The 24,949-nt window shown below is 40.4% G+C and overlaps 1 protein-coding gene across 3 annotated transcripts in view; it reads left to right on the top strand.

Annotated features, from left to right (window-relative positions):
- FTO (FTO alpha-ketoglutarate dependent dioxygenase) overlaps positions 1-24,949 on the top strand; it is a 218,774-nt gene that overhangs the window by 134,067 nt on the left and 59,758 nt on the right. Inside the window, exon 9 of one of the 3 annotated variants that reach the window (XM_070760167.1) lies at positions 5,340-5,417. The exons of the other annotated variants lie outside the window; for them this stretch is intronic. Within the exon in view, the coding sequence (XP_070616268.1) occupies positions 5,340-5,346 (7 nt within the window). The 3' untranslated portion in view covers positions 5,347-5,417. Of the gene's footprint in view, positions 1-5,339; positions 5,418-24,949 lie in introns of those variants that run through there. 3 annotated transcript variants of the gene reach the window in all.

Here is a 24,949-nt window from a genome sequence, read left to right as displayed (position 1 = left end):
GAATCGATGAACGTTCCCAAGCCTCCAGGTTATGGTAGTTCCAAAGGTGCTTTTTTTCCAAAAGGCAACTGGACAATCTTGTTTGTTTTGTCCTTGAAAATATTTCATTTCTCATCACTTCTGAAAAAGAGAGAAAAGAACTGGAGAAGCTTATTGGAAGAGAAGAGAAATGTTTTGAAAGAAAATCAAAACAGGGAAGTCTAGTTGTTTTGGGAAAAATCACATTTTGGGATGAGAGAGAAAGAGAGAGAGGAGAAAGAGAGGAGAGAGACAAAGAGGAGAAAAAGAGAGAAAGAGGAGAAAGAGGGGAGAGAGAGAAGGGAGAAAAAGAGAAGAGAGCGAGGAGAGAGAAGAGAGAGACAAAGAGGAGAAAAAGAGAAAGAGGAGAGAGAGAGAAGGGAGAAAAAGAGAAGAGAGCGAGGAGAGAGAAGAGAGACAAAGAGGAGAAAAAGAGAAAGAGGAGAGAGAGAGGAGAGAAAGAGGGAGAGAGAAAGAGGAAAAAGGAGAGAGAGAGAGAGAGAGAACTGGAAATGTTGTCTGAACCAATAAGGCAGCAAAGGTGCGTAAATTGGAGGGTAAAAGCATTTGCCTTCAAAATAAAACCAGTGTAGTTGTATTGTCTGCATAGCATACAGTTATTTTAGATTTGTTTTCTAATTTCTGATTGACCTGACGCGGGCCCGACAGGGACAATGAAATGGCGGAGATGGTAAAATGCGTTCGCATATAGACTTAAATACCGCTTCCTAGTGCTTTTACAGCCCTCTCTAAGCGGTTTACAGAATCAACCTCTTGCCTCCAACAATCTGGGTCCTCATGTGACCCATCTCGGAAGGATGGAAGGCTGAGTCAACCTTGAGCCGGTGGTGAAATTTGAACCGCTCAACTACAGCTAGTAGTTAGCTGAAGTAGCCTGTAATGCTGCACTCTAACCACTGCGCCACCCCACCCAGATCTGACCCTGGTGATCAAATCAATCAACCCAGAATAAAGAAATTATTATTCTGCCGCACGAATCCCAGCAACCAATTAGGTCCCACAGATTCAGCCTTCTCCGGGTCCCGTTGACAAAACAATGTCGTCTGGCAGGACCCAGGGGAAGAGCCTTCTCTGTGGCAGCCCCGGCCGTCTAGAATCAACTCTCCCCGGAGATTAGGACTGCCCCCACCCTCCTTGCCTTCCGTAAACTCCTGAAAACCCACCTATGTCGCCAGGCATGGGGAAATTGATATACCCTTAGCTGTTCTGGTTTATGTATAGTTTGTTCAGGCTGTATGATTGCTTTTTATAAGGGTTTTTAAAATTGTTTTAATATTGGATTTGTACACTATGTATTGTTTGTTGTGAGCCGCTCGGAGTCGTCGGAGAGGGGCGGCATACAAATCTAATAAATAATAATAATAATAATTATTATTATTATTATTATTATTATTATTATTATTATTATTTTATTATTAATAATAAAATATTATTATATTATTATTATTATTTTATTATTAATAATAAAACTATTATATTATTATTATTATTTTATTATGATTAATAATAAAAATATTATTATTATTATTATTATTATTATTATTATTATTATTAAATTAACAAGTATATTCAGGCAGCAGCAGAACTCTCTGCCCGCATCCCCCTGCATCATCTCCATCATCAAGGCAAATAATTATGACAATGAATAGTATTGTGAGAATTATCTCCTTTCCCCCCATCCCAATTCTGGCTCCGTTAATTAAATTCCATCGTGGAGCCCGGGCTTTTTGGCAGGGCACGTTTTTTGACTGATTAGAGCCTTTGAGATGAAGCAAGCATGTGGAACAGGAGATGAATGGCATGTAAGGTCCAGGTAATTAATTAATTGATCAGCGTGGATCATCTTCCCCACCTCTTTGATGGAGGTGAAGGATCGTCCTCCTAGGTAAATGATGCTCCCGTTCACACCTGGAAGTATCTCGCCAGATGTATAAATTGGACCATCTCTTTGCAACCAGTGCACAATTCCAGACTCTTGTCTTGGTATCTAGAAGACAAATGACAAGACCTGCAGCTCATATTTTTTAACCTGGCCCAACATCTCTGTGTATTTTTGCTGATAATGAAAAGGAAGGGAAACTAGTATCGGATCCATTTCAAGCTATTTTGCTCTCATCAGCTAGCCATACACTTACCGGGATTTGAACCTGGAGAGACTACCTGAAAGGCATAAGCTTTAACCTCCAGACCACAGGTTCTCCTCCTCTCAGCTTGTACCAGGCAAGAGTTATATGTTTTTTTTTTCCTGTCTAAGCTGAGAGGAGGAGAACCTGTGGTCTAGAGCAGTGATTTTCAACCTTTTTTGAGCCGGGGCACATTTTTTACATTTACAAAATCCTGGGGCACACCACCAACCAAAATGACACAAATCTAATAGATAGATAGATAAATAAATAAATAAATACATACATACATACATACATACATACATACATACATACATACATACATACATACATAACCCCCTCATATATACAATCCCATGTAACATCCCCTTATAAATGCAGTCAATCATCAATCATCCCTCCTCAAATTTATACCACTGTCTCATTTCTGGGTACTTCTCCTGTCTTTCTCTTTTCTCTCTCGTGTTTCTCATTTCTCTCTTTTCCTCCCTTTTTCCCTCATTCCTTCTCCCTCTCACTTCTCCTCTTTTTCCATCCCTGTCTCTCTCCCTCCCTTATGCGTGTGTGTGTATACACACTCGAATCATTTCCAAAACCAGTTGAGGGCTGGGGTTTTTTTCTTATTATTTGGGTGCTTTTTACCATATGCTTCAAGAATCACCTCTCTCTCTCTCTTTTGTTTCTCTCTCCTCTCATTCTCTGCCTCAATCATTTTATCATTTCTCCTTTTTTCTCCCCTTTTTGTTCTCATTTCTCTCTCTCTTCTTTCCTCTCCCTATCTGTCTCTCTTGCTTTCTCTCTCTCTTGCTATCTCTCTTTTTCTCTCTTGCTTTCCTTCTCTCTCTCTCTCGTTCTCTCTCTTATTTTCTTTCTCTCTCTCTCCCCTTCTTGTTCTTTCTCTCTGTCATGCTTTCTCTCTTGTTCTTTCTCTCTTTTGCTCTCTCTCTTTTTTCTTGTTCTTTCTCTCTCTCTGTTGCTCTCTCTCTCTCGTTCTCTCTCTTCCTTTCTTCTATGTGGAGGCCGGCAAAGGTTTTCCTTAGTTTGAATGTTCTGAGCAAGCTGGCAGGGGGATGGGAAGCAGCCCCTTTACTGACAGCCCAGGATGGGACTGTGATAGGGGTGGGCGTTCCCACAGCGCTCGGAGCGGCTAGCGGCCGGATCGGCAGTGCCGCTGCAGCCACCGCTGTAGGAGGAGCCGCGCCCCAAGAAAGCCGGAGAGAAGGACGGATCGGGTGGGCAGGGACAGCCACAAGTGGAAGCTTCAGCCCTGGAGCTCCCACTTGCAGAAGCTGCCCCTCCCCCCGGCTATTGCCCGCTGCTATTAGCAAGGAGAAGTCATGCGCGCGAGGGGGCCGACTTTCAAAACAACCTTTGCCAGCCTCCCGCGGGAGGGTGCCAATAGCAGCGGCGGCGGGCAATAGCCGGGGGGCGGCTTCTGCAAGTGGGAGCTCCAGGGCTGAAGCCTCAGCCCTGGAGCTCCCACTTGCAGGAGCTGCCTCGCAGCACACCTGACCATGTCTCATGCCACACTAGTGTGCTGCGGCACACCGGTTGAAAAACACTGGTCTAGAGGTTAAAGCTCCCCAGATTCAAATCTCAGTAAGTGTATGGCTAGCTGATGAGAGCAAAATACCTATAGTTTTTCAACTATAATTTAACATACATACATACATACATACATACATACATACATACATACATACTCAATCTGTATAGTCTGGGGGACAGAAGGGAAAGGGGGGACATGATCGAAACATTTAAATATGTTAAAGGGTTAAATAAAATTCAGGAGGGAAGTGTTTTTAATAGGAAAGTGAACCCAAGAACAAGGGGACACAATCTGAGGTTAGTTGGGGGAAAGATCAGAAGCAACGTGAGAAAATATTATTTTACTGAAAGAGTAGTAGATGCTTGGAACAAACTTCCAGCAGACGTGGTTGGTCAACCCATAGGATCTGAATTTAAACATGCCTGGGATAAACATATATCCATCCTAAGATAAAATACAGGAAATAGTATAAGGGCAGACTAGATGGACCATGAGGTCTTTTTCTGCCGTCAATTTTCTATGGTTCTATGTTTCTATATGCATACATATATGTATGTATCTATATGGACTAACAAGTTCAATTCCTGCCCTCTGAAATAGCTGTTTTCACAAAGGCATCATACCTTTTTTCCCATCACATTTACATTATTTTTTTTACTTTCTTGGCTTTGCCTTTGTCAAGAACAATTGCTAGGAAAGCTACGCTTGTTTGAAATACTTTCACTAATGGAGATGTGGGCTCTATATTTAGCTGGTGGCTTTCCCAATAAAATTAAATGAAAGCTTTCGTCCATCTGCTTTTCATCACAGGGCATGGCGGTTAGAGAATAGCATTGTCCTGGAGCAAACTTTTTTTAGCCCCAAAAGTGATAGCTCCAGTTGCTTTTAAAAAAAATATATTTTAGTTATATGCATGCTGTCTTCATTATTTTTTACAAATAGGCGGAGAACTCACCTTCCTCCTCCTCTTTTCAAAATTTGACCAAAATGGTGTAGGAACTCCTGTTAGAGCAGGGGGTTAGACTAGATGACCTAAAAGGTCCCTTCCAACTCTAATTATCTGTAATTCCCCCCCTCCCTGACTATAATCCATTGAAAGTGGATTGGGCTGAGAGAGAGAGAGAGAGAGAGAGAGTTCTAATGTTAGTTTGTTGCTCTTCTTTATTATTATCAGTTATAGTATATATTGTTAGTTTGTTGCTCTTCTTGATTATTATCAGTTATAGTATATATTGTTAGTTTGTTGCTCTTCTTTATTATTATCAGTTATAGTATATATTGTTAGTTTGTTGCTCTTCTTTATTATTATCAGTTATAGTATATATTGTTAGTTTGTTGCTCTTCTTTATTATTATCAGTTATAGTATATATTGTTAGTTTGTTGCTCTTCTTTATTATTATCAATTATAGTATATATTGTTAGTTTGTTGCTCTTCTTTATTATTATCAGTTATAGTATATATTGTTAGTTTGTTGCTCTTCTTTATTATTATCAGTTATAGTATATATTGTTAGTTTGTTGCTCTTCTTTATTATTATCAATTATAGTATATATTGTTAGTTTGTTCCTCTTCTTTATTATTATCAGTTATACTATGTATTGTCCAATCGCCATTCCTCTTCAGGTATTAAGCCCAACTTCTGCACAACCGTACTTCTTGATTTAAATCTGTCTTGAATCCCAGATCCTTTTTTTCTGCGTGTGAAGATAAAATGGAAAAAAAGAAAGGGAAAAATAAACATGTTGCCTTGAATCCCTTGAAAGAAACATGGAGCTTCACTAAAAAAAATTAAAACTAACCCATAACCAATGTTTGTCGTTTTTTACATCCCTTAAAAAAAAAAGATATTCAGCAAACATTGAGATAATAACACTGTCTGCAGAAAGAACCATAACATGACATTAGCCCATCTAGTTATAGAGAATTCTTCCATTTCCTCTCCTCCTGGGCCCGAGGAGTGTCTCTTTAATGGGTGTGTCTGCTATATTTAATAGACTTCTAATTAAAGTGTTGTTGTATAATTTTGTATGCATTGCCATGGTTGTTTTAGTCGGGAAGAGTAATTACATGTAATGACATAAGTGAGATGAATGTATGTAATCATCAAAACATAATTAGAACGTGTGTGAGTTTGTGTGTTTGTGGGTGGGTGGGTGGGTTTCCCCCCCCCCGTTCCCGATTTTAAAAGAAAAAAATTAAATTTTTCATAAAATATCAGATTGTTCACAAATATAACAGTGGGCCTAAAATGGTGGATATTATTAGTGTTGTTGTTGTTGTTGTTGTTGTTATTGTTATGATAATGATGATTATTATGATTATGATTATTATGATTATTTTGATTATTATTATTATTATTATGGTTATTATGATGGTGGTGATGATGATGATGATGATTATTATTATTATTATTATTATTATTATTATTTAGATTTGTATGCCGCCCCTCTCTGTAGACTCGGGGCGGCTCACAACAGTGATAAAAACAATACATGGTAACAAATCTAATACTTAAAATCTAAAATAACAGTTTTGCATTAAAAAGTCTAAAAAGGAAAAAAAAAAGGGGGGGAAAATTCTAGTTAATCTGTCAAAAAAATGCATGTCCCAGAAGCAGCGCACATTCATTTTGTGGTGCAAGGATGTTTAAACTATTCTTAATCAAGGAGAGTTCCCACGAAGGGTGTAATGTAGCACCATCAATGGATGCTGCCATTTTCACCGAAGACTTGGAGTGGCACAATGCTTGGAGTGCAGCACTGCAGGCTACTTCAGCAAACTGCTAGCTGGAGTTCAGCAGTTCACATCTCACCACCGACTCAGCCGTCCGTCCTTCCAAGGTGGGTCAAAAAGGACCCAGATTGTTGGGGGCAAGAGGCTGATTCTGTAAACTACTTAGAGAGGGCTGTAAAAGCTCTATGAAGCAGTATATAGGTCTAAATGCTAGATGCAGATAAATGCAGGGATAAGGCCCAGACAGAATCTCTCAAGAGCACAAATAGATACAAATCCAAAGTGAACCCCTCCAAACTATTTATCTTAGGAAATCTGGAAATTTTGAGTAGATCCTCCTGCTCCTCCACTTTCTCTTCCTTCTTCCTCCTTCCCTCCTCCTCCTCTTCTTCTTCCTCATCTTCTTCATCTTCATCTTCTTCCCCCCCCTCCTCCTCTTCTTCTTCTTCTTCTTCCTCCTCCTCCTCCTCCTTTTATTTTTCTTCCAATGAGTCATATTCCCAACCAGGGATATTGAACCCAAAGGTCCAGTTCATTTCTCTTTTCCTATTTTGTGGACTTGGAGTTGGGTTTTGAAATTAGCACGATCCCTTTATGTTCCAGTTCTCTCCGGAAGGATGATGCCGGTTCTTTCCAATAAGATGTTTGAGCAAGCCCCATCAGATTTATCAACTCAGGTAGCATTTGGCTAACAACTGTGCCGTCCGATATTTATGATATAGTGGTTCCATTTGGGGGTCCCTTCGTCATTTGCATCCTGCCTGCATGCCAAAGACATATATTTTATTCTTCAATCAGGTCATATCGACACATGAAAGACACTTCCCATAAATTCTTTACTACAGCTTGTGATTCAGGAAATATTTTATGGAAGACATATTTTAAGTTGTCCACCCTTTGATTTCCCTCAGAAACTAATAAATAATCAACAAAAATATGATTAAAGGGAGAAGCTTGTGAACTGCATCCAGAAAGGAAGGCTAGCTGGTAGAAAAATCTTTCTGATCCATATCCATTTATTCTCAGAAACGGAATTCTAACTGAGGTTTTCAAAAACAGAAAAAGAAAGCAAAGAAAACTGATGAAAGGTTTGGCTAAGTTTTAGCATCAGATACCCATCTTCAAACTCTCGGTTGAAGTCTGCGAGGGTGAAACGATGGATGTGGAAATTACAGAAAGATGAAGTGGGTTTTAGTCCGGATGGCAAATTATTTATCTAAGGTAATTAAAGTTTCTTGAAACAAATTGAGTTTGAAAACAAATTCAATTATTTTTCAAAGAAATGTTCACCAGAACTTGGTTTAACTCCTTTTTTTTTAAGGAAAAGAACAGCAGAAAAGTAATTTTTGCAAAGAAATTGAGATTCCACATAGATTAAAACAAATACACCGAATGTTTAAAACCAATGTCGATTTTGCTGGAAGCAGTTATTTGACAGTGTAAATAATATTCTACTATACAAGTGGAGCTGATTCTAAAATACATTTATTTTGGAAAAGTCCATAGAGGTTCTTAGTTGTCCCGAAGATGCTTTTTCGGGAAGTGAAAAAGCACCTTATTTTGGATGTGGCTAGTTTGGGCATGAAAAGCAATAGAAAATATTTGTAAGTCATTTCTTAAATATACATCACCATGCAGGAATTGCATTATGGTTAATCTAGATATATCAAAGCCAAATACTGTACCATGAAATCTCCAGAGCTGCAAAGCCCACAAACTTGAAATGTAACACATATGTTCCTCTGGCCTTCTAGGTGCTTTCTTAGAAATGATTTTTTGAATTGACCATCAGATCATTTATATTTCTTATACATTAAGCTCTGATGCTAAGAAGTTAGATGTTCTATTCCCCCTCCTCACCTGAAAAGAACTCTGCTCCAACTGCTAGTTGGCTTATATCAACATATCCTGATGCTACCCCCTTGTTAAACCGGGTATGGGGGTGGCCAGCATGTGACTCATCCGGCTTGCGGGCTGGGATTTTACACATTCTACTCCCCCTCCCCACCTGAAAAGAACTCTGTTCCAACTGCCAGTTGCCTTATATTAATATGCTCTGATGCTAAGGAGTTATATATTCTACATAATTTTTCAAGCTTTAAGTATCAGCGTACCAAGCACCGTGGTAACTACTCATTAATTTTCAAGCTTTAACGGTCAATTGTTCAAGCCCGATCACATAGTTTCGTAGCGAAGCATGGGTATTCAGCTACTATGAGCAAAATTTCACTTGGAAAAAGTTGGTGTAAAGCAGTGTTTTTCAGGAGATTGTGATCCCCTTATATAGAGTGCTGGTGAGACCCCATTTGGAATACTGTGTTCAGTTCTGGAGACCTCACCTACAAACAGATATTGACAAAATTGAATGGGCTGCAAGAATGGTGGAAGGTCTTAAGCATAAAACGTATCAGGAAAGACTTCATGAACTCAATCTGTATAGTCTGGAGGACAGAAGGAAAAAGGGGGACATGATCGAAACATTTAAATATGTTAAAGGGTTAAATAAGGTTCAGGAAGGAAGTGTTTTTAATAGGAAAATGAACACAAGAACAAGGGGACACAATCTGAAGTTAGTTGGGGGAACGATCAAAAGCAACATGAGACAATATTATTTTACTGAAAGAGCAGTATATGCTTGGAACAAACCTCCAGCAGACGTGGTTGGTCAATCCACAGGAACTGAATTTAAACATGCCTGGGATAAACATATATCCATCCTAAGATAAAATACAGGAAATAGTATAAGGACAGACTAGATGGACCAGGAGGTCTTTTTCTGCTGTCAGTCTTCTATGTTTCTATGTTTCTAACCTTGGCAATTTTAAGATGTTAGAATTCAACTCAGAATTCCTCAGCCCCCCATCCTCCTTCTCCCTTTTTCTCTCCCCCCCTTTCTCTACAACTCTTTCTGCATCTAACCAACCAACCAACTAAATCTACAATGCTGGTCCAGTCCAGAAGGTCTTTAAACCAACTGAGAGAGAACGAATCCAATATTGGATTAATCAGGACTAAAATCAATCTCTCCACTCCTAGCCAAGCACCTTAGATAAAGATGGATGGAGATAGAAGATTGATTCTCTTTAACTAGAAACGCTCGTTGCAGGCGAATTTAACTCATTTCCTAGTAAAGTTCTCTTCCCCCCCCCCAACCAAATGACTCCAAAAGGGAATTGCATCTCTTCTCTTCCTCTAATTCTTGCAGCAGGTTGGAAGGAGAGACTGTGGAAGAAGATAACGTCAGCAATAAAAAAAAGGAATGCGTGGGGAGATTCAAGCTAGGAAAATCTCATTGGAGGCCTCCTATCCGATCAATGATTCCCATGGCAGTTAAATTAGAGGCCAGGTTTATTTTGCTAAATCCGTTGTCCAAACAATTCTCTAATTTTGACTTCTGTGGTGCTTTCTGTGAAGAACAATGGAGGGGCGGGAAGGAAACTCAGTCTCTGTCTGTCTGTCTGTCTGTCTGTCTGTCTGTCTGTCTGTCTATCTTCATCATCATCATTTATCATCTACAGCATCTAGCATCGATCTCTCTTTCTCTCTTTCTCTCTTCTCTCTCTTTCTCTCTTTCTCTCTTTCTTTCTATCTTTCTTCAATCTATCATCTATCTGTATCATATCCATCCGTCCATCCGTCCATCCATCTCTCTCTCTCTCTTTATCTATCTATCTATCTATCTATCTATCTATCTATCTATCTATCTATCTATCTATCTTATCTCTCTCAATCTATCTCTCTCTCTCTCTATCTCTCTCTCTATCTTATCTATCTATCTCTATCTATCTATCTATCTTATCTCTCTCTATATATATATATATATATATATATATGTATATATATATATATATATATATATTATTTATCTATCTATCTATCTCTTTCTATCTCTCTCTCTCTATCTGTCTATCTATCTTATCTCTCTCTATCTATCTATCTTATATCTCTCTCTCTTTCTCTCTCTATCTATCCATCCATCCATCCATCCATCCATCCATCCATCTATCATCTTTGAAAGCTTACTTTTCATTTTGTAAAAAAAGTTGCATTTAGATCTGGTTCCCAGCCTTGTCTCTTGACCTTTTAATTACTTTATTTGAAATAGCACTGAGGGTATAATAATAATAATAAAAAACCTGGAGAGTTGTCTCTCGTTTGCTTTATTCATAAATTAAAGCTGTTAGCTCTGCCGAGGTGAAAGTCAAGCCAGAGTGTTCATTACTACACAACTGACGTCTTGTCAATAGCTCTGCTTTTTAGTTTGTTCTAGTCAGCACTTGTGTTCATTTTGTTGGGCCATTGGGAAATAAATACAACACGATTATACATTTGGAAAATACCACAGGAGTTCACGGAGAAGGGAGGAAGGAGGGAGGGGAGGGGGCTGGGAGCAAGAAAAAGCGAAAGCCAATGATAAATTATAGACCAGGTAGAAAGTGACAGGTTATCTGGTGCTATTAACAGCTAAAGATAATTGCAGTTGAATATTGTATCGGCTGAGTTTTCCAACTTACAGTACACATAGCCCAAGATCAAGCTTCAGGTTGGAACAAAGCAATTTGTATTAAAACTTAATTCGCCAGTTATGTTTCTGCAGTATACAAGAGAGCCCCACAGATGGTCTTTTCAGGAAGTTCAAATGCACCAACCACATGGAGAAGCATACTAATGTCCCCAGCTTTGGTCTGTAGAAACATAGAGACATAGAAGTCTGACGGCAGAAAAAGACCTCATGGTCCATCTAGTCTGCCCTTATACTATTTCCTGTATTTTATCTTAGGATGGGTATATGTTTATCCCAGGCATGTTTCAATTCAGTTACTGTGGATTTACCAACCACGTCTGCTGGAAGTTTGTTCCAAGGATCTACTACTCTTTCAGTGAAATAATATTTTCTCACGTTGCCTTTGATCTTTCCCCCAACTAACTTCAGATTGTGTCCCCTTGTTCTTGTGTTCTCTTTCCTATTAAAAACACTTCCCTCCTGAACCTTATTTAACCCTTTAACATATTTAAATGTTTCAATCATGTCCCCCCTTTTCCTTCTGTCCTCCAGACTATACAGATTGAGTTCATTAAGTCTTTCCTGGTACGTTTTATGCTTAAGACCTTCCACCATTCTTGTAGCCCGTCTTTGGACCCGTTCTATTTTGTCAATATCTTTTTGTAGGTGAGGTCTCCAGAACTGAACACAGTATTCCACATGGGGTCTCACCAGCACTCTATATAAGGGGAACACAATCTCCCTCTTCCTGCTTGTTATACCTCTAGCTATGCAGCCAATCATCCTACTTGCTTTTCCTACCTGTAATGAAAACAAATGCATGCCCTTATATTCTATGTCTGTGATGGCGAAATTATGACATCCATGCTGGAAGTGGCATGCAGAGCAATCTCTCTGGGCACGTAAGCCATCGGCCATTGCTTTTCTGCGTTCCGGCGCACTGGCACATACGCATGAGAAGTTTACAGAGTCAGCCAATTGAAAACCCCAACAATTTAGGTCTTCATTTTACCCACCACGGAAGGATGAAAGGCTGGGTCAACCTTGAGCCTGGTGGGATTGGAACTGCCAAATTGCAGGCAGCCAACAGTCGGTGGAAATAGCCTGCAGTACTGCACTCTAACTGTTGGGTATTTTGATTATTATTAATATTATTTGTATTAGCAGAGTTCAGCTGGCTTAATTTGCAGCGGCGTTAGCATGGCAAGAAATAACACGTGGTTCAGAATCCCATTTGGTAGCAATGAACGACCACTCCTTCATAAAGATGAAAAAATACAACCTTTACTTACGATTATGTTGATTCATGCAATTGATAGATTGCAGGCAGATAAGTTTATATTCCAGTCCATATTAATAACTTCTGGATGGTCCCATGTGTGAGGATGGCTTTGGATTTCATCTCACACATGTGTCCTCAGCCGAGGACAATGGATCACACACAGAAGAAGAAGGTAGAGGAGAAAGAAGACAAAGAAGGAAGGGGGGAGCATCTACTCTGCAGAGGTTTATATAGCCTGCAGAGTATCTGCCGCTTTTGGTCATCAAAAGGTGACACACTGGTCAGTTAATTGCGACCTGACCATAGAGATGTGTTTACAAGACAGTGCAAGCATGTAGTAGAGTAGTTAAACCCAACACTAACCACTGCACCTCTGAGATATTATTATTATTATTAATAATAATAATAATAATCATAATAATAATAATCATAATAATCATAATAATTCAGACTGACCGAATTCTGAAGAATAACACACCAGACATCCTGATTGTGGAGAAAAAGAAAGTATGGATCATCGACATTGCAATCCCAGGGGACAGCAGAATTGAGGAGAAGCAGCTAGAGAAATTAGTGAAATACGAAGATCTGAAAATCGAGCTGCAACGACTCTGGCATAAGCCAGTGAAAGTGGTCCCAGTGGTCCTTGGCACGCTGGGCGCAGTGCCTAAGGATCTCAGCGGACATTTGAAAACCATCGGAATTGACAAAATCTCCATCTGTCAATTGCAAAAGGCCGCTTTACTGGGATCGGCAAACATAATTCCCTGCTACATCACGCAGTCCTAGGTGTCTGGGAAGCGCCCGACTGGTGATGAAATACGAAATCCAGCATAGTGATCTCGTTTGCTGTGTTGTATTGACATAATAATAATAATAATTTATTAGATTTGTATGCCGCCCCTCTCCGAAGACTTGGGGCAGCTCACAACAACATAAACAGTGTACAAATCCAATTATTAAAAAATACAGGTTAAAACCCTTATAATAAAATAATCACACAAACCAATCAAACCATACACCAACCTTGACAATTGCGGTGTGTGTAAATTTCAGCATGTCTGGCGGCAAAGATGAGTTTTTAATAATTTATGAAAGCCGAGGAGGGTGGGGGCAGTCCTAATCTCTGGGGGGAGTTGGTTCCAGAGGGCTGGGGCCGCCACAGAGAAGGCTCTTCCCCTGGATCCCGCCAGACGACATTGTTTAGTCGACAGGACCCGGAGAAGGTCAACTCTGTGGGACCTAATCGGCCGCTGGGATTTGTGCGGCAGAAAGCGGTCCCGTAGGTAATCTGGTCTGATGTCATGTAGGGCTTTATAGGTCATAACCAACACTTTGAATTGTGACCGGAAATTGATCGGCAGCCAGTAGCATTTTTCCAATCAGAAATTGGTTAAATTGATTTCCCCTTTCTATTATTTCATTGTTCCTGCAGTGTCTTGTATACCTGATGTGGGAATCGTCCCAGGAGCAGAACACGGGGAAGAATAGAGAAATGGTTTAAGAAAGAAACGATAGTATTCATAGTTCAGGATTGAACTGTGTTTGCCTGAAGACATTTCCTTATCAGACTAGGTAACATTATCAGTGCTAGTGAACATGAGGTTTGTTCCCTATAGCTTGCCCTGCAAGTTTTGATGGGAATATGATTTTCTCCCTGCTAATTCTTTGAATGGGGTATTGTTTTCTCTGAATGGGGCATTGTTTTCTGTTTGATTGTTTGTCTGGTATTAATCCCTACTTATCTGGACGTCGATTGCTGGAGAGGATCTGTTTTGGTCACTCAGTTAAGCAGGCTAGACAGATGCTGGGTTTTATTTTGATGAAGACCCCAATGAACAATTACGCTTAGATAAAAACGAATGGCATCGCTTTGTCCATGTCTTGTTTTATATCCCTCACCCTCGGGCAGTTTTCCTCCAACAGGCTGAGCTCACAGTTGTAGACAAACCCACGATTGCAGCATCTTGTCTCGATACTTTAAATGTTGCTTAACAAGAAAAATATGTCAATAGGCAATGAAAGCTTTCATTTCGGCTTGAACAGAAACTGCTCGGAGCAGTGCTGTAAATTACCCCTGAAGAACGACAAGGGAGAGAACCATTTTTTTGTGACATGGGACACGGCTGCGTTTGTAATTAGTAACATTTAACAACATATTTAGCATCTCCTTTCTAACTCAGTTGATTGCCTCTCTCAACCACTCCTAACCTTTCCAGCTTAGAAAAAGCCTCACCTACCTTGACTATAAATCAAATCTTTCTTTTGTCAACAGGTTACATTTGACTTTGTTAGTTAAAGGAAAATTGCCGAGTGAACACCTTGTTCAAAAATTTGATTATGATATATTATGGGGTGAGATACACACAAAACAGAATTTGTTTTCATAGATTTTCACGGATATATGTATGTAGATTGTTCTGAGTTCGGATTTTGCCCCGTGTAATATTTTGAGTGTCTATGTGACGTTTCGGTGAAATCACATTCACCATCATCAGGCTGAAGTTGTGATTGTGATTTCACCGAAACGTTGCATAGACACTCAAAATATTACACGGGGCAAACAATCTACATTTTATATTATGATGGCCTTGGTATATTCGGGTTTCTTCCCGTGTAGGATTTGGAAATTTCTGGCGACGTTTCGACGAGGTCCCACTCGTCATCTTCAGGCTGGTGTTTCTGTCCTTGTTCTAGGGCGAACACAGCGAGACCTGAGCTGCCTTCCTTCTATAAATACTGGTAGCTGGGTGTGGTTTGATGGCTCAGCAATTGCCTGCTGTGTAGAAACTTCCTGGTGAGTCAGTGGGGTAACACCTGGGGTCGTTGATGTAATTGATGTATGCTGGTTAGTCGTTGTTTGTGGATTAGGGGTGATATCCTGAGTAGTTGGAGCTTGCAGGCTACTTGGTTGTTTTGCCTGCAAGCTCCAACTACTCAGGATATCACTCCTAATCCACAATCATTAACTAATCAGCATACCTCAGTTACATCAATGACCCCAGGTGCTACCGCACTGACTCACCAGGAAGTTTCTACACAGCAGGCAATTGCTGAGCCATCAAACCACACCCAGCCACCAGTATTTATAGAAGGAAGGCAGCTCAGGTCTCACTGTGTTCGCCCTAGAACAAGGACAGAAGCATCAGCCTGAAGATGACGAGTGGGACCTCGTCGAAACGTCGCCAGAAATTTCCAAATCCTACACAGGAAGAAACCCGAATATACCAAGACCATCATACCTGTACCCGTGAAAATCTATGAAAACAAATATATATATATATATGTCAAATCTGTATAGGATAGTAGTAGTTTGCATAAACCAGCAGATAATCTATTGAAGACTGGATTGAAACATTTAAATATGTTAAAGGATTAAATAAGGTTCAGGAGGGAAGTGTTTTTAATAGGAAAGTGAACACAAGAACAAGGGGGCACAATCTGAGGTTAGTTGGGGGAAAGATCAGAAGCAATGTGAGAAAATATTATTTGACCGAAAGAGTGGTAGATGCTTGGAACAAACTTCCACACAGACGTGGTTGGTAAATCCACAGTAACTGAATTTAAACATGCCTGGGATAAACATAGATCCATCCTGAGATAAAATACAGGAACTAGTATAAGGGCAGACTAGATGGATCATGAGGTCTTTTTCTGCCATCAATCTTCTATGTTTCTTGTATGTTTCGAATCCTATCCCTGCTGTAAAGACTCTTTAGTTTCCTCTCTGTGTGTGTTTGTGTAGAGATATTTCTTAGATTTGGAAAATTTTCTTTGTGTTATCCGCTCTTTGGAGAAATGAAAGTACTTCAATTTTGTCGCCTTATATGTTCAGTTCAATTGCTCCACATAAACCTTGAAAAGATAGGCTGCTAACTGATCCCTTGTTGCGATTTATGGTTGCATTTGAAATGCCTTTGTGCAGCCACTAGAGTGGGACAGAGATAAAATAGAAACATGACAAGGAACTGAAGAAAATCACAGCTATTAATAGGCTAATTTGCTCCAATTTCTTCTCAAACAAAGCTTTGTGTATTAGGATAACCTTTTAACAAGTGTATTATCTTTAATTGACATACTTATTAATAGTCAACATTATTTCTCCTGTTGGACAGTGTCTCCTACAATACACAGTAAAAGAAACCATGATATAATTTATTTTAAAAACAGCTTCTTCTTCTTCTTCTTCTTCTTCTTCTTCTTCTTCTTCTTCTTCTTCTTCTTCTTCTTCTTCTTCCTTCTTCTTCTTCCTTCTTCTTTCTTCTTCTTTCTTCTTCTTCTTCTTCCTTCTTCTTCTTCTTCTTCCTTCTTCTTTCTTCTTCTTTCTTCTTCTTCTTCTTCTTCTTCTTCTTCTTCTTCTTCTTCTTCTTCTTCCTTCTTCTTCCTTCTTCCTTCTTCTTTCTTCTTCTTCTTCTTCTTCCTTCTTCTTCTTCTTCCTTCTTCTTCCTCCTCCTCCTCCTTCTTCTTCTTCTTCTTCTTCTTCTTCCTCCTCCTCCTCCTTCTTCTTCTTCCTTCTTCTTCCTTCTTCTTCCTTCTTCTTCCTTCTTCCTTCTTCCTTCTTCTTCTTCTTCTTCTTCTTCTTCCTTCTTCTTCGTCTTCTTCTTCTCATCCTCCTCCTCCTCCTCATTATTATCATTATCATTATCATTATTATATAGATATAATAAGGCTTATTATTAATCTTGAGATGATTATTATTATTTTAATTTTAATTTAATAAACTGTTTAGCATAGAGCTCTTCTGAGGTCCCAATATTAAAATATAAAGTTTGAAAGTAGGGTTTCTTTAATCAGCGCCAATAATTAATGTATTCATTGCAGGAATATCATGTGGACCTTAACTGAATTTCATTCAAGCCTTTGGCATTGAAAAACATAAACAATCATCAGTTTTTAGCACCGTGTGTCCTTTGAGGTGCATATGGTAATGTAGTGCCAAAGCCTGCCATGCAATTTCTCCTGGGCAAAAAGAAAGACTAGCAGCATAGGTTTTCCAAGTGGAAGGAAGACCTCTGGGAGTGCAAGGCTAGGTACTGGCGCCTAGAGGGTCAGCGGGCTGAGATGGTCAGCCACTGCCAGACCCGGATGCAGTCTCACTGGAACAAGGCCCTCTGGCTCTTCACCACCAGCGGTACTTCCCTCCACCCTCCACCCAAAACTCTGCACCAAGAGGCCTAAGCAGACCCCAAGCCAGAATTTCTGCCCCCCTCTGACCCATACAAAAAAACCCCAAAGGGGTCTCTGCAGCAACACAAGCATTCATTGCATGTATCCAACCTAGGAGCTAGAGGTTGAAGACCCCTGATTTAGTGCAATATAAAAAATGCAAATAATTTTTCGGCGGACCACCAAAATTTTCTCACGGACCACTGGTGGTCCACAGACCACCAGTTGGTGACCGCTGCTTTAGAGGATTGGATGGGTACTTTTTGTATTATAAGGTCATTATGGACTCTAGATTGTCCTGTCATTTGTTGGACAATTCTTTTTCCCAGTGGTCTGTAACTTCCATGGTTTCTCCTACAGTGAGAAGTCCGAAATAGACGTAGTAAATACAAACCATTCTTTTCTAAGATAATTTTTCCCAACCACGGAGAAGGTAAAGTGATGAGAAATAGGCGTCCGAAAGGACTTCTGAAGAATGAGAAAGAAAAACAGAACAGAAGAAAAGTTCGAGAAGATGGAGAGATCTTAGCACTTTACTCCAAAACATTCTGGCCAGAAAAAGGGAGATATCACTTGACTCAAAAGGAGTCTTAACATGAGAAGCCACTCCAGCCATGTTCATTTACTACAGGTGGGCCAAAATCAGTCGTGGGCTTCTGCCGGTAGGGCTAATTGTGTGCAGCTCCATGGCTCTGGCGCACGAATGTGGGATTGAGTGCAATTTTGCTTCCGCACAGCTTACTTACTTACTTACTTACTTACTTACTTACTTACTTACTTACTTACTTACTTACTTATTTATTTATTGGATTTGTATGCCGCCCCTCTCTATAGACTCGGGGCGGCTAACAACAGTAACAAAAAACAGCATGTAAATCCAATACTAAAACAACTAAAAAAACCCTTATTGTAAAACCAAACATCCCTACAAACAAACATAACATGCATAAATTGTAAAGGCCTAGGGGGAAAGAATATCTCAGTTCCCCCATGCCTGACGGCAGAGGTGGGTTTTAAGGAGCTTATGAAAGGCAAGGAGGGTGGGGGCAATTCTAATCTCCGGGGGGAGTTGGTTCCAGAGGGCCGGGGCTGCCACAGAGAAGGCTTTTCCCCTGGGCCCCGCCAAACGACATTGTTTTGTTGACGGGACCCGGAGAAGGCCCACTCTGTGGGACCTAACCGGTCGCTGGGATTCATGCGGCAGAAGGCGGTCTCGTAGATACCCTGCTCCGGTGCCATGCCTTGGGTGGCCTTTTCCATACTGTGCAGAAATATTGTCTAATTGTCTGCTGTCGAAGGCAGATCTGTGGGAGAAATGGTGTGAGAAGCAAAATGTGGTGTTTCGGTGAGGGTTTTTGCTTCCACGCATGCAAAATTGCGCTCGATCCTACATTCGTGCGCCAAAGATGCACGCAATTTGCCCTACCGGCAGAAGCCCACCGCTGGCTGAAATGACGCCCAGCTATACCTTTCTCATCTCCCTCGGGTTCCAACTCAACGATAAGAAGAGAACTAATTGGAAGGCAGTTTGAACCGTGACACGCCAGCCCCTCACTACAAACGAAGCATTCACAGAGGCCGCATTGTTTCCGTCACTTCTCGGCATGTTCAACTTGAAAGTAACAAGGGAAGGGATAAGTTCTCCGGGAGAGAAGCTATGATTGTCCCAACGGTCGAATGAGAAGACTAAAGTGTTTTGTGGCCCCGACAAATATGATACCTCGCTTTTTTTTTTCCTCTCTCTTTTCCTTGATCAAAGCGAAGCATCAAAGCTGGGCAGTACCGGTTGCTCCCGCCGAGTTTCCATGAACGAGTCTCGCCGCTTCCTTGTCACTGCATTGTTGAAGAAGAAGGGACAAGGTAATCGGATACCGAGCCTCCTTTCCCAGATGGAGTCGGGGGAGCTGAGTTTTCAGGTCATTCGCAATGCCACGGGCTAATGTATAATGCATAACACAACTCCGGAGACATTTAAGAAGGAAGCGCCAAGCGTCGCGCAATACTTTTAAGCGCTCTGAGTAGCAGAATGCGAACCGTCTCTTAACTGTATCATGCCGACATGGCTGCAACAAAGCAAAGGGTCAAAAATTTTCAACGATAAAAGAAGAAGTTGTGCGGAGGAGGGGAGAGAGGGAAGCTTGGGGCTGTATGGACGCAAATCAACTTCCGGGGTGACTTTCATTTCAAGTTGGTTTTTCCAGCTTGCATTTTTTTTTTCTTCTTTAAAAAATTCATTCAGAAAAAAAAGAGAAGGAAAAGCAATAATGTTGCACATGGGTCTTTATAACGGATGAAGGAAATGGATGTTGACCCTTCCTACCCCATCCATCCATCCATCCATCCATCCACAGTGTCTGTCTATCTTTCCGTCTATGCATGCATGCATGCATCCATCCATCTATCCATCCACAGTGTCTGTCTGTCTGTCTGTCCATCCATCCATCCATAGTGCCTGTCTATCCATCCATCCATCCATCCATCCATCCATCCACAGTGTCTATCTGTCCACCCACCCACCCACCCATCATCCATCCATCCATCCATCCATCCATCCATCCATCCACAGTGTCTATCTGTCTGTGTTTCTGTCCATCTGTCCATCCGGCCAGCCAGCCACAGTGTCTGTCTGTCTTTCTTTCCATCCGTATGTACATACGTACATACATACATACATACATACATACATACATACATACATACATACAACCACATGGTGGTTGATTTATTTTCAGGTTTACCTGTTGGATCTTGTCCTGCAGCTTCATTTGAGACTGCAAATTAAATGAACCCCGAATCAGAGTTGTGGCTTGGGGTGTATTTCAAATTTCTGTATTTCCAAGGCATTTTTTTTAAAGTGGGGAGGGGGGGCTGACTTAAACAGAAGTCCCTTTCAGGACAAAGAAAAGGAAAACATATGTTAACCATTGTATTTTGGTGGCTCTTTCGTTAATAACTCTGACATGTCATTCTGATTCTGGTAGGTCTGATAGATTAAACATGAGCCTCCCATTATTCAAGGTGGTTAAATATTTTGGCTTGCTTTGCCAGCCTAATTTTTTATTCCTCACACAGTCAGGCTCCCAAAATTGACATCTTCTTTTTAAATTGTTTGACAGTGGTAATCTCTCCCTCTCCCTCCCTCCCTCCTTCTCTCTTTCTCTCTCCTTCTCTCTTTCTCTCTCCTTCTCTCTTTCTCTCTCTTTCTCTCTTTCTCTCTCCTTCTCTCTTCCTCTCTCCTCTCCTGCTCAGATTTGCCACTGATATAAAATATTACTTGCTGGCATCTTTTCCATCCCCGTTTTAATTATTCTTGACACCATGGAGAAACATCTAATATAAATCTGTAATGCCTGCTGATGACAGACTATACGGTTGGAAGACCATGTAATCTCTCCACAATTAATTAAAGTGCATGGCATTGTTGCCTTGCGTGTGTGAGTGTGTGTGTGTGTGTGTGTGTGTGTGTTTATCTAGCATCCAGATGCCACTAACTGGCTGAAATAAGACCACTGTCACCTGTAAAAAATTAAGATCCAGAGCCTGAGAAATTTCAGAGAGACAGAGAAAAAAACACCAAAATCCAGATGTCCTTCTGAAATGTCTCATTTACTCCTTTAAAAAAAAAAAGTGGTATTGTTTTAGTCTTATCATTTTAAGGATGCTTAACAGTTTGTGTCATTTAGCAAGTCTGCGGTTGTGAGTAATCCTGCCACTCTCTCCGTTTTTCTGTTGTTCCTTTTTTACAAAATACAATAACACTAATGGGCAAAAACAAGCTTGGAAAAGGAATACCCCCCTGTGTAATGGAGAAGAACAGAGTCCAAAACTGGTGTTGTATCAAATTGGTGCCGTAATGCAGATGTGTGTGGTTGCACACAAAAAAAAACCACATTTTTTTTTTTAAAAATAGCTAGCTGTCATGTTTAGCCTGTCAGGTGGATATTAACACCTGGGCCTGCTCAGCAGTAAATTACAATGTTAATTTTCAGTAGCGTAAAGACAATTAAATCCAAATTGGCTAGTATGGATATTGTTTTTTCCCCCACTTGTAGATTAGATTGTATCTCAGCTTTCATCTATTTCTATCTATATTTCTATTGTTTACAGAATAATTTTTCCTTTTCTCCTTGTTCCCCTCCTTCCCCTCCTCCTCGTCCTCGTCTTCTTCATCTTCATCGTCATCTTCCTCCTCCCCCTCTGCCTTCTCAGCACTCCTGCTCCTGCTCCTCTTCTTCTTCCCCTCCTCCTCCTCCTCCTCCTCTTCTTCTTCTTCTTCTTCATCATCTTCTTCTTCCTCCTCCTCCTTTGCCTTCTCAGCCCTCCTCCTCCTCCTCTTCTTCTTCTCCTCCTCCTTCTCCTCCTCGTTGTGGTTAAGGCTCACAAATAGTTGTAAGCCCTTGGTTCCTGTTGTATCTTTTTAGTGTTTTATGCATGCTATAGTTTTCTTGGTCTGTGCATCATGCTTTGTGATATTGAATAATTGGCAATTTAGGCCCTTGTCCTCTCCTTGAGTGAGATACATCTGGAGTAAAAACATATTTCCATATGTCAAATTGTTCACTGATGCAACATTTCACGTTATCTAATGCAAAGTGGTTTGAATTAAAAGGAGGAAAACCTTCTACATTTATATGTGCCCAACCTGGAAGATTAAAAAAAGAAAGAAAGAAAGAATTTGCCATCCTTTTCTTTTAAGAGTTGTTTCAGGAAGGAAAAGATAAATTCTCTTTAATGAGGCATTTCGGCAAGCGAAGAAGGCCCCTGATATATTTTCACTTAACACCTGTGGAACAGAATTACATCAGGAAAAAAAACATTGAGAAGCAAAAAAAAGGAACCCGGGAAGAAAAAAAATGTTCTTTATTACCAAGAATAAGGGGGAAGACAGAGTATATATTCCTGCAACTTCATTCCGTATCACTGATCTATTTAAGATGGCAAGGGGGAGCCGTACTTAAATCATAAGCAAATTGTCACCAAAATGCCCCCGTTGATATCCATCCTGCTTTACTGCACAACCCGACGTGGGTTATTTCCCCCTCCCAGTAAGACTTGGGATTTTTATTATTATTATTAATCTCCTCCACCCACACACCGTTTGGCTATTGTCATAATTACTTAGTTCATTTTTGTCTCTAATAGATGTGATTAAGTATATTTAGCACTATGTAATAGGTTTTCTGCCTGATTGCATTCCAGCTAATGTGGATCCCCTCCGAGTGTTTTCTGACAGCTGCTGTAAATCCCAGGTTGCCTTTACTCTCCCAAGCCTCGCTAACATTAAGGGGAATTAACTCTGTTAGGCTAACCAGAAAATCTGGGATGAAATTTGATTACGAATAGATCTCAAACGAACTTCGCGCGGCGCAAAAGTCTTGAGGTCTCCTTTGAACCAGAAAGATCCAAAGAAAGAGGAGGGGGCTCAGGATTTTTATTTTTATTTTTGTCTCGGTTAACTTTGGAGTGAACTATTAGTTTAAGCATGTGGGAGATTAAAAGGTTTGGTTTCCGTAGGACACCGAACTTATTCTGCTCCTTGTACATAAAACATAGGAGGTATCTTTTTTTTAAAAAAATTGAAAATTAAAGGAGACTAGAATAGATCTATTTTGGCCTTATTTTGGCCTCATCCGCTAGCCATACCCTCACTGGAACTTGAACTTACAACCTTTGCCTTGTAAGGCAGAGAATTAACCTCTAGGCTACAGTATCCAATCCCTTCAGCTCTGTACCAGGGAAGGGTTACATGTTTTTTGTGTCGAATCACCCTGGTATATTGAAGGAACATCACAGCTCCTTTTTTATATACATACATACATTCACATGTAAATAAATAAATAAATAAATTCATATGTAAATTTACAGAGTATATATTTCTGCATATGTAAATAAAAAGGAGGATCAAACATACATACACATACATACATACACACACACACAAGCTATATATATATATATACATGTACATATTTTTGTTGATAAGTGAAAAGGAAGGAAGCCTTGTATAGATCTATTTCAAGCTTGTTATGCTCTCGTCAGCTAGACATACCCTTACTGGGATTTGAACCTGTAGCCTACTGCATGCCAGGCAGGATATTATTATTTTTATTTTTTATTTTTATTTATTAGATTTGTATGCCGCCCCTCTCCGAAGACTCGGGGCGGCTAACAACAATAAAGAAAACAATGTAACAAATCTATTATTAAAAAATAATCTAAAAACCCCCAATTTAAGAGACCAATCATACAAACAAGCATACCATGTATAAATTCTATAAGCCTAGGGGGAAGGGAAAAATTTCAATTCCCCCATGCCTGACGACAGAGGTGGGTTTTAAGGAGCTTATGAAAGGCAAGGAAGGTGGGGGCAACTCTGATATCTGGGGGGAGCTGGTTCCAGAGGGTCGGGGCCGCCACAGAGAAGGCTCTTCTCCTGGGTCCTGCCAAATGACATTGTTTAGTCGACGGGACCCGGAGAAGGCCAACTCTGTGGGACCTAACCGGTCGCTGGGATTCGTGCGGCAGAACCTCGGAGCTACAGGCTTGCCTCCGAAACAGCTTTTACCAGAGAAGAGCCATATGGTTGATTTTCTGTCGAAATCACCCTGGTATCCCCAAATATGGGAGGAAGCAACTTTGTTTTCTTTTGCCTCTCAGACCCATGCAGGGACCATGTCCAAGGCAGATACATTTTTTTTAATCAATCAGGAAGATTGAAATCATACTGCTTTTCCATAGAACTTAGGTTTCTTGTATACACGCACAGGGAGGCCAAAATGAAAGAGGATATCTATGTATCCCCAGTGCCAAATCCTCCAATTTTTCGGTCCTGCCTGCCCCCCCCCCCTACACTTTTTAAGGTTAGCAAAGATGCTGAAATCCGTTGAGCCTGGAGTCCGAGAGACAGCATCCTTTGCGGATGGGAAAAATGTGTTCTCCCCACACTTGGCGGAAGGTCAAACTGATAAACAAACGCCTGACCGTCTGGGTGATCAAACTAATTCATACCGACCGGCTTGTACACTGAATTACTTTTTCCTCTGGATCAGATGGGGCTTTTCACCTCTGTGCCCCAGGAATTATTGCTGATGGTTATCACCAAATGGCTGCAAATCAAGCCTTCCAGCCTATTATTTTAGGGAAAAGATATTTCTTCTTCTTCTTTGTTTGTTTTGCATCGGTCTGGATTTGAAATCCACCACCTATGTGGGAAAAGCTTGCTTTATCTCCCTTCTTTTTTCCTCCTGGCGCGGGAAGCCAGGTTTTTGTTTTATTTTTGAAACTTCACCTCTCCGTATGCCCTTCTCTACCCTTTAATGAGAATTGCGGGCCTTTGAATTCCTTTCTTATTATTTTTTTAAAAGAAAGCTTTTATTGAAAATTCATAAAAACCAACACAGGTACATACAGAAAGTAGAGAGATATCTTAGTCTCTCTTTCCTTGCTTATTTTGCTTTATATACAATATTACATCTTATGCGGTTTTGCATATCGATATACAGTGTTCCCTCGATTTTCGCAGGTTCGAACTTCGCGAAAAGTCTATAC

The sequence above is a fragment of the Erythrolamprus reginae genome, chromosome 9 (assembly GCF_031021105.1).
Source record: "Erythrolamprus reginae isolate rEryReg1 chromosome 9, rEryReg1.hap1, whole genome shotgun sequence".
NCBI lineage: Eukaryota > Metazoa > Chordata > Lepidosauria > Squamata > Dipsadidae > Erythrolamprus > Erythrolamprus reginae.
The sequence above is the reverse complement of the archived record's forward strand: the minus strand, read 5'-3'. Positions and strand labels throughout refer to the sequence as shown.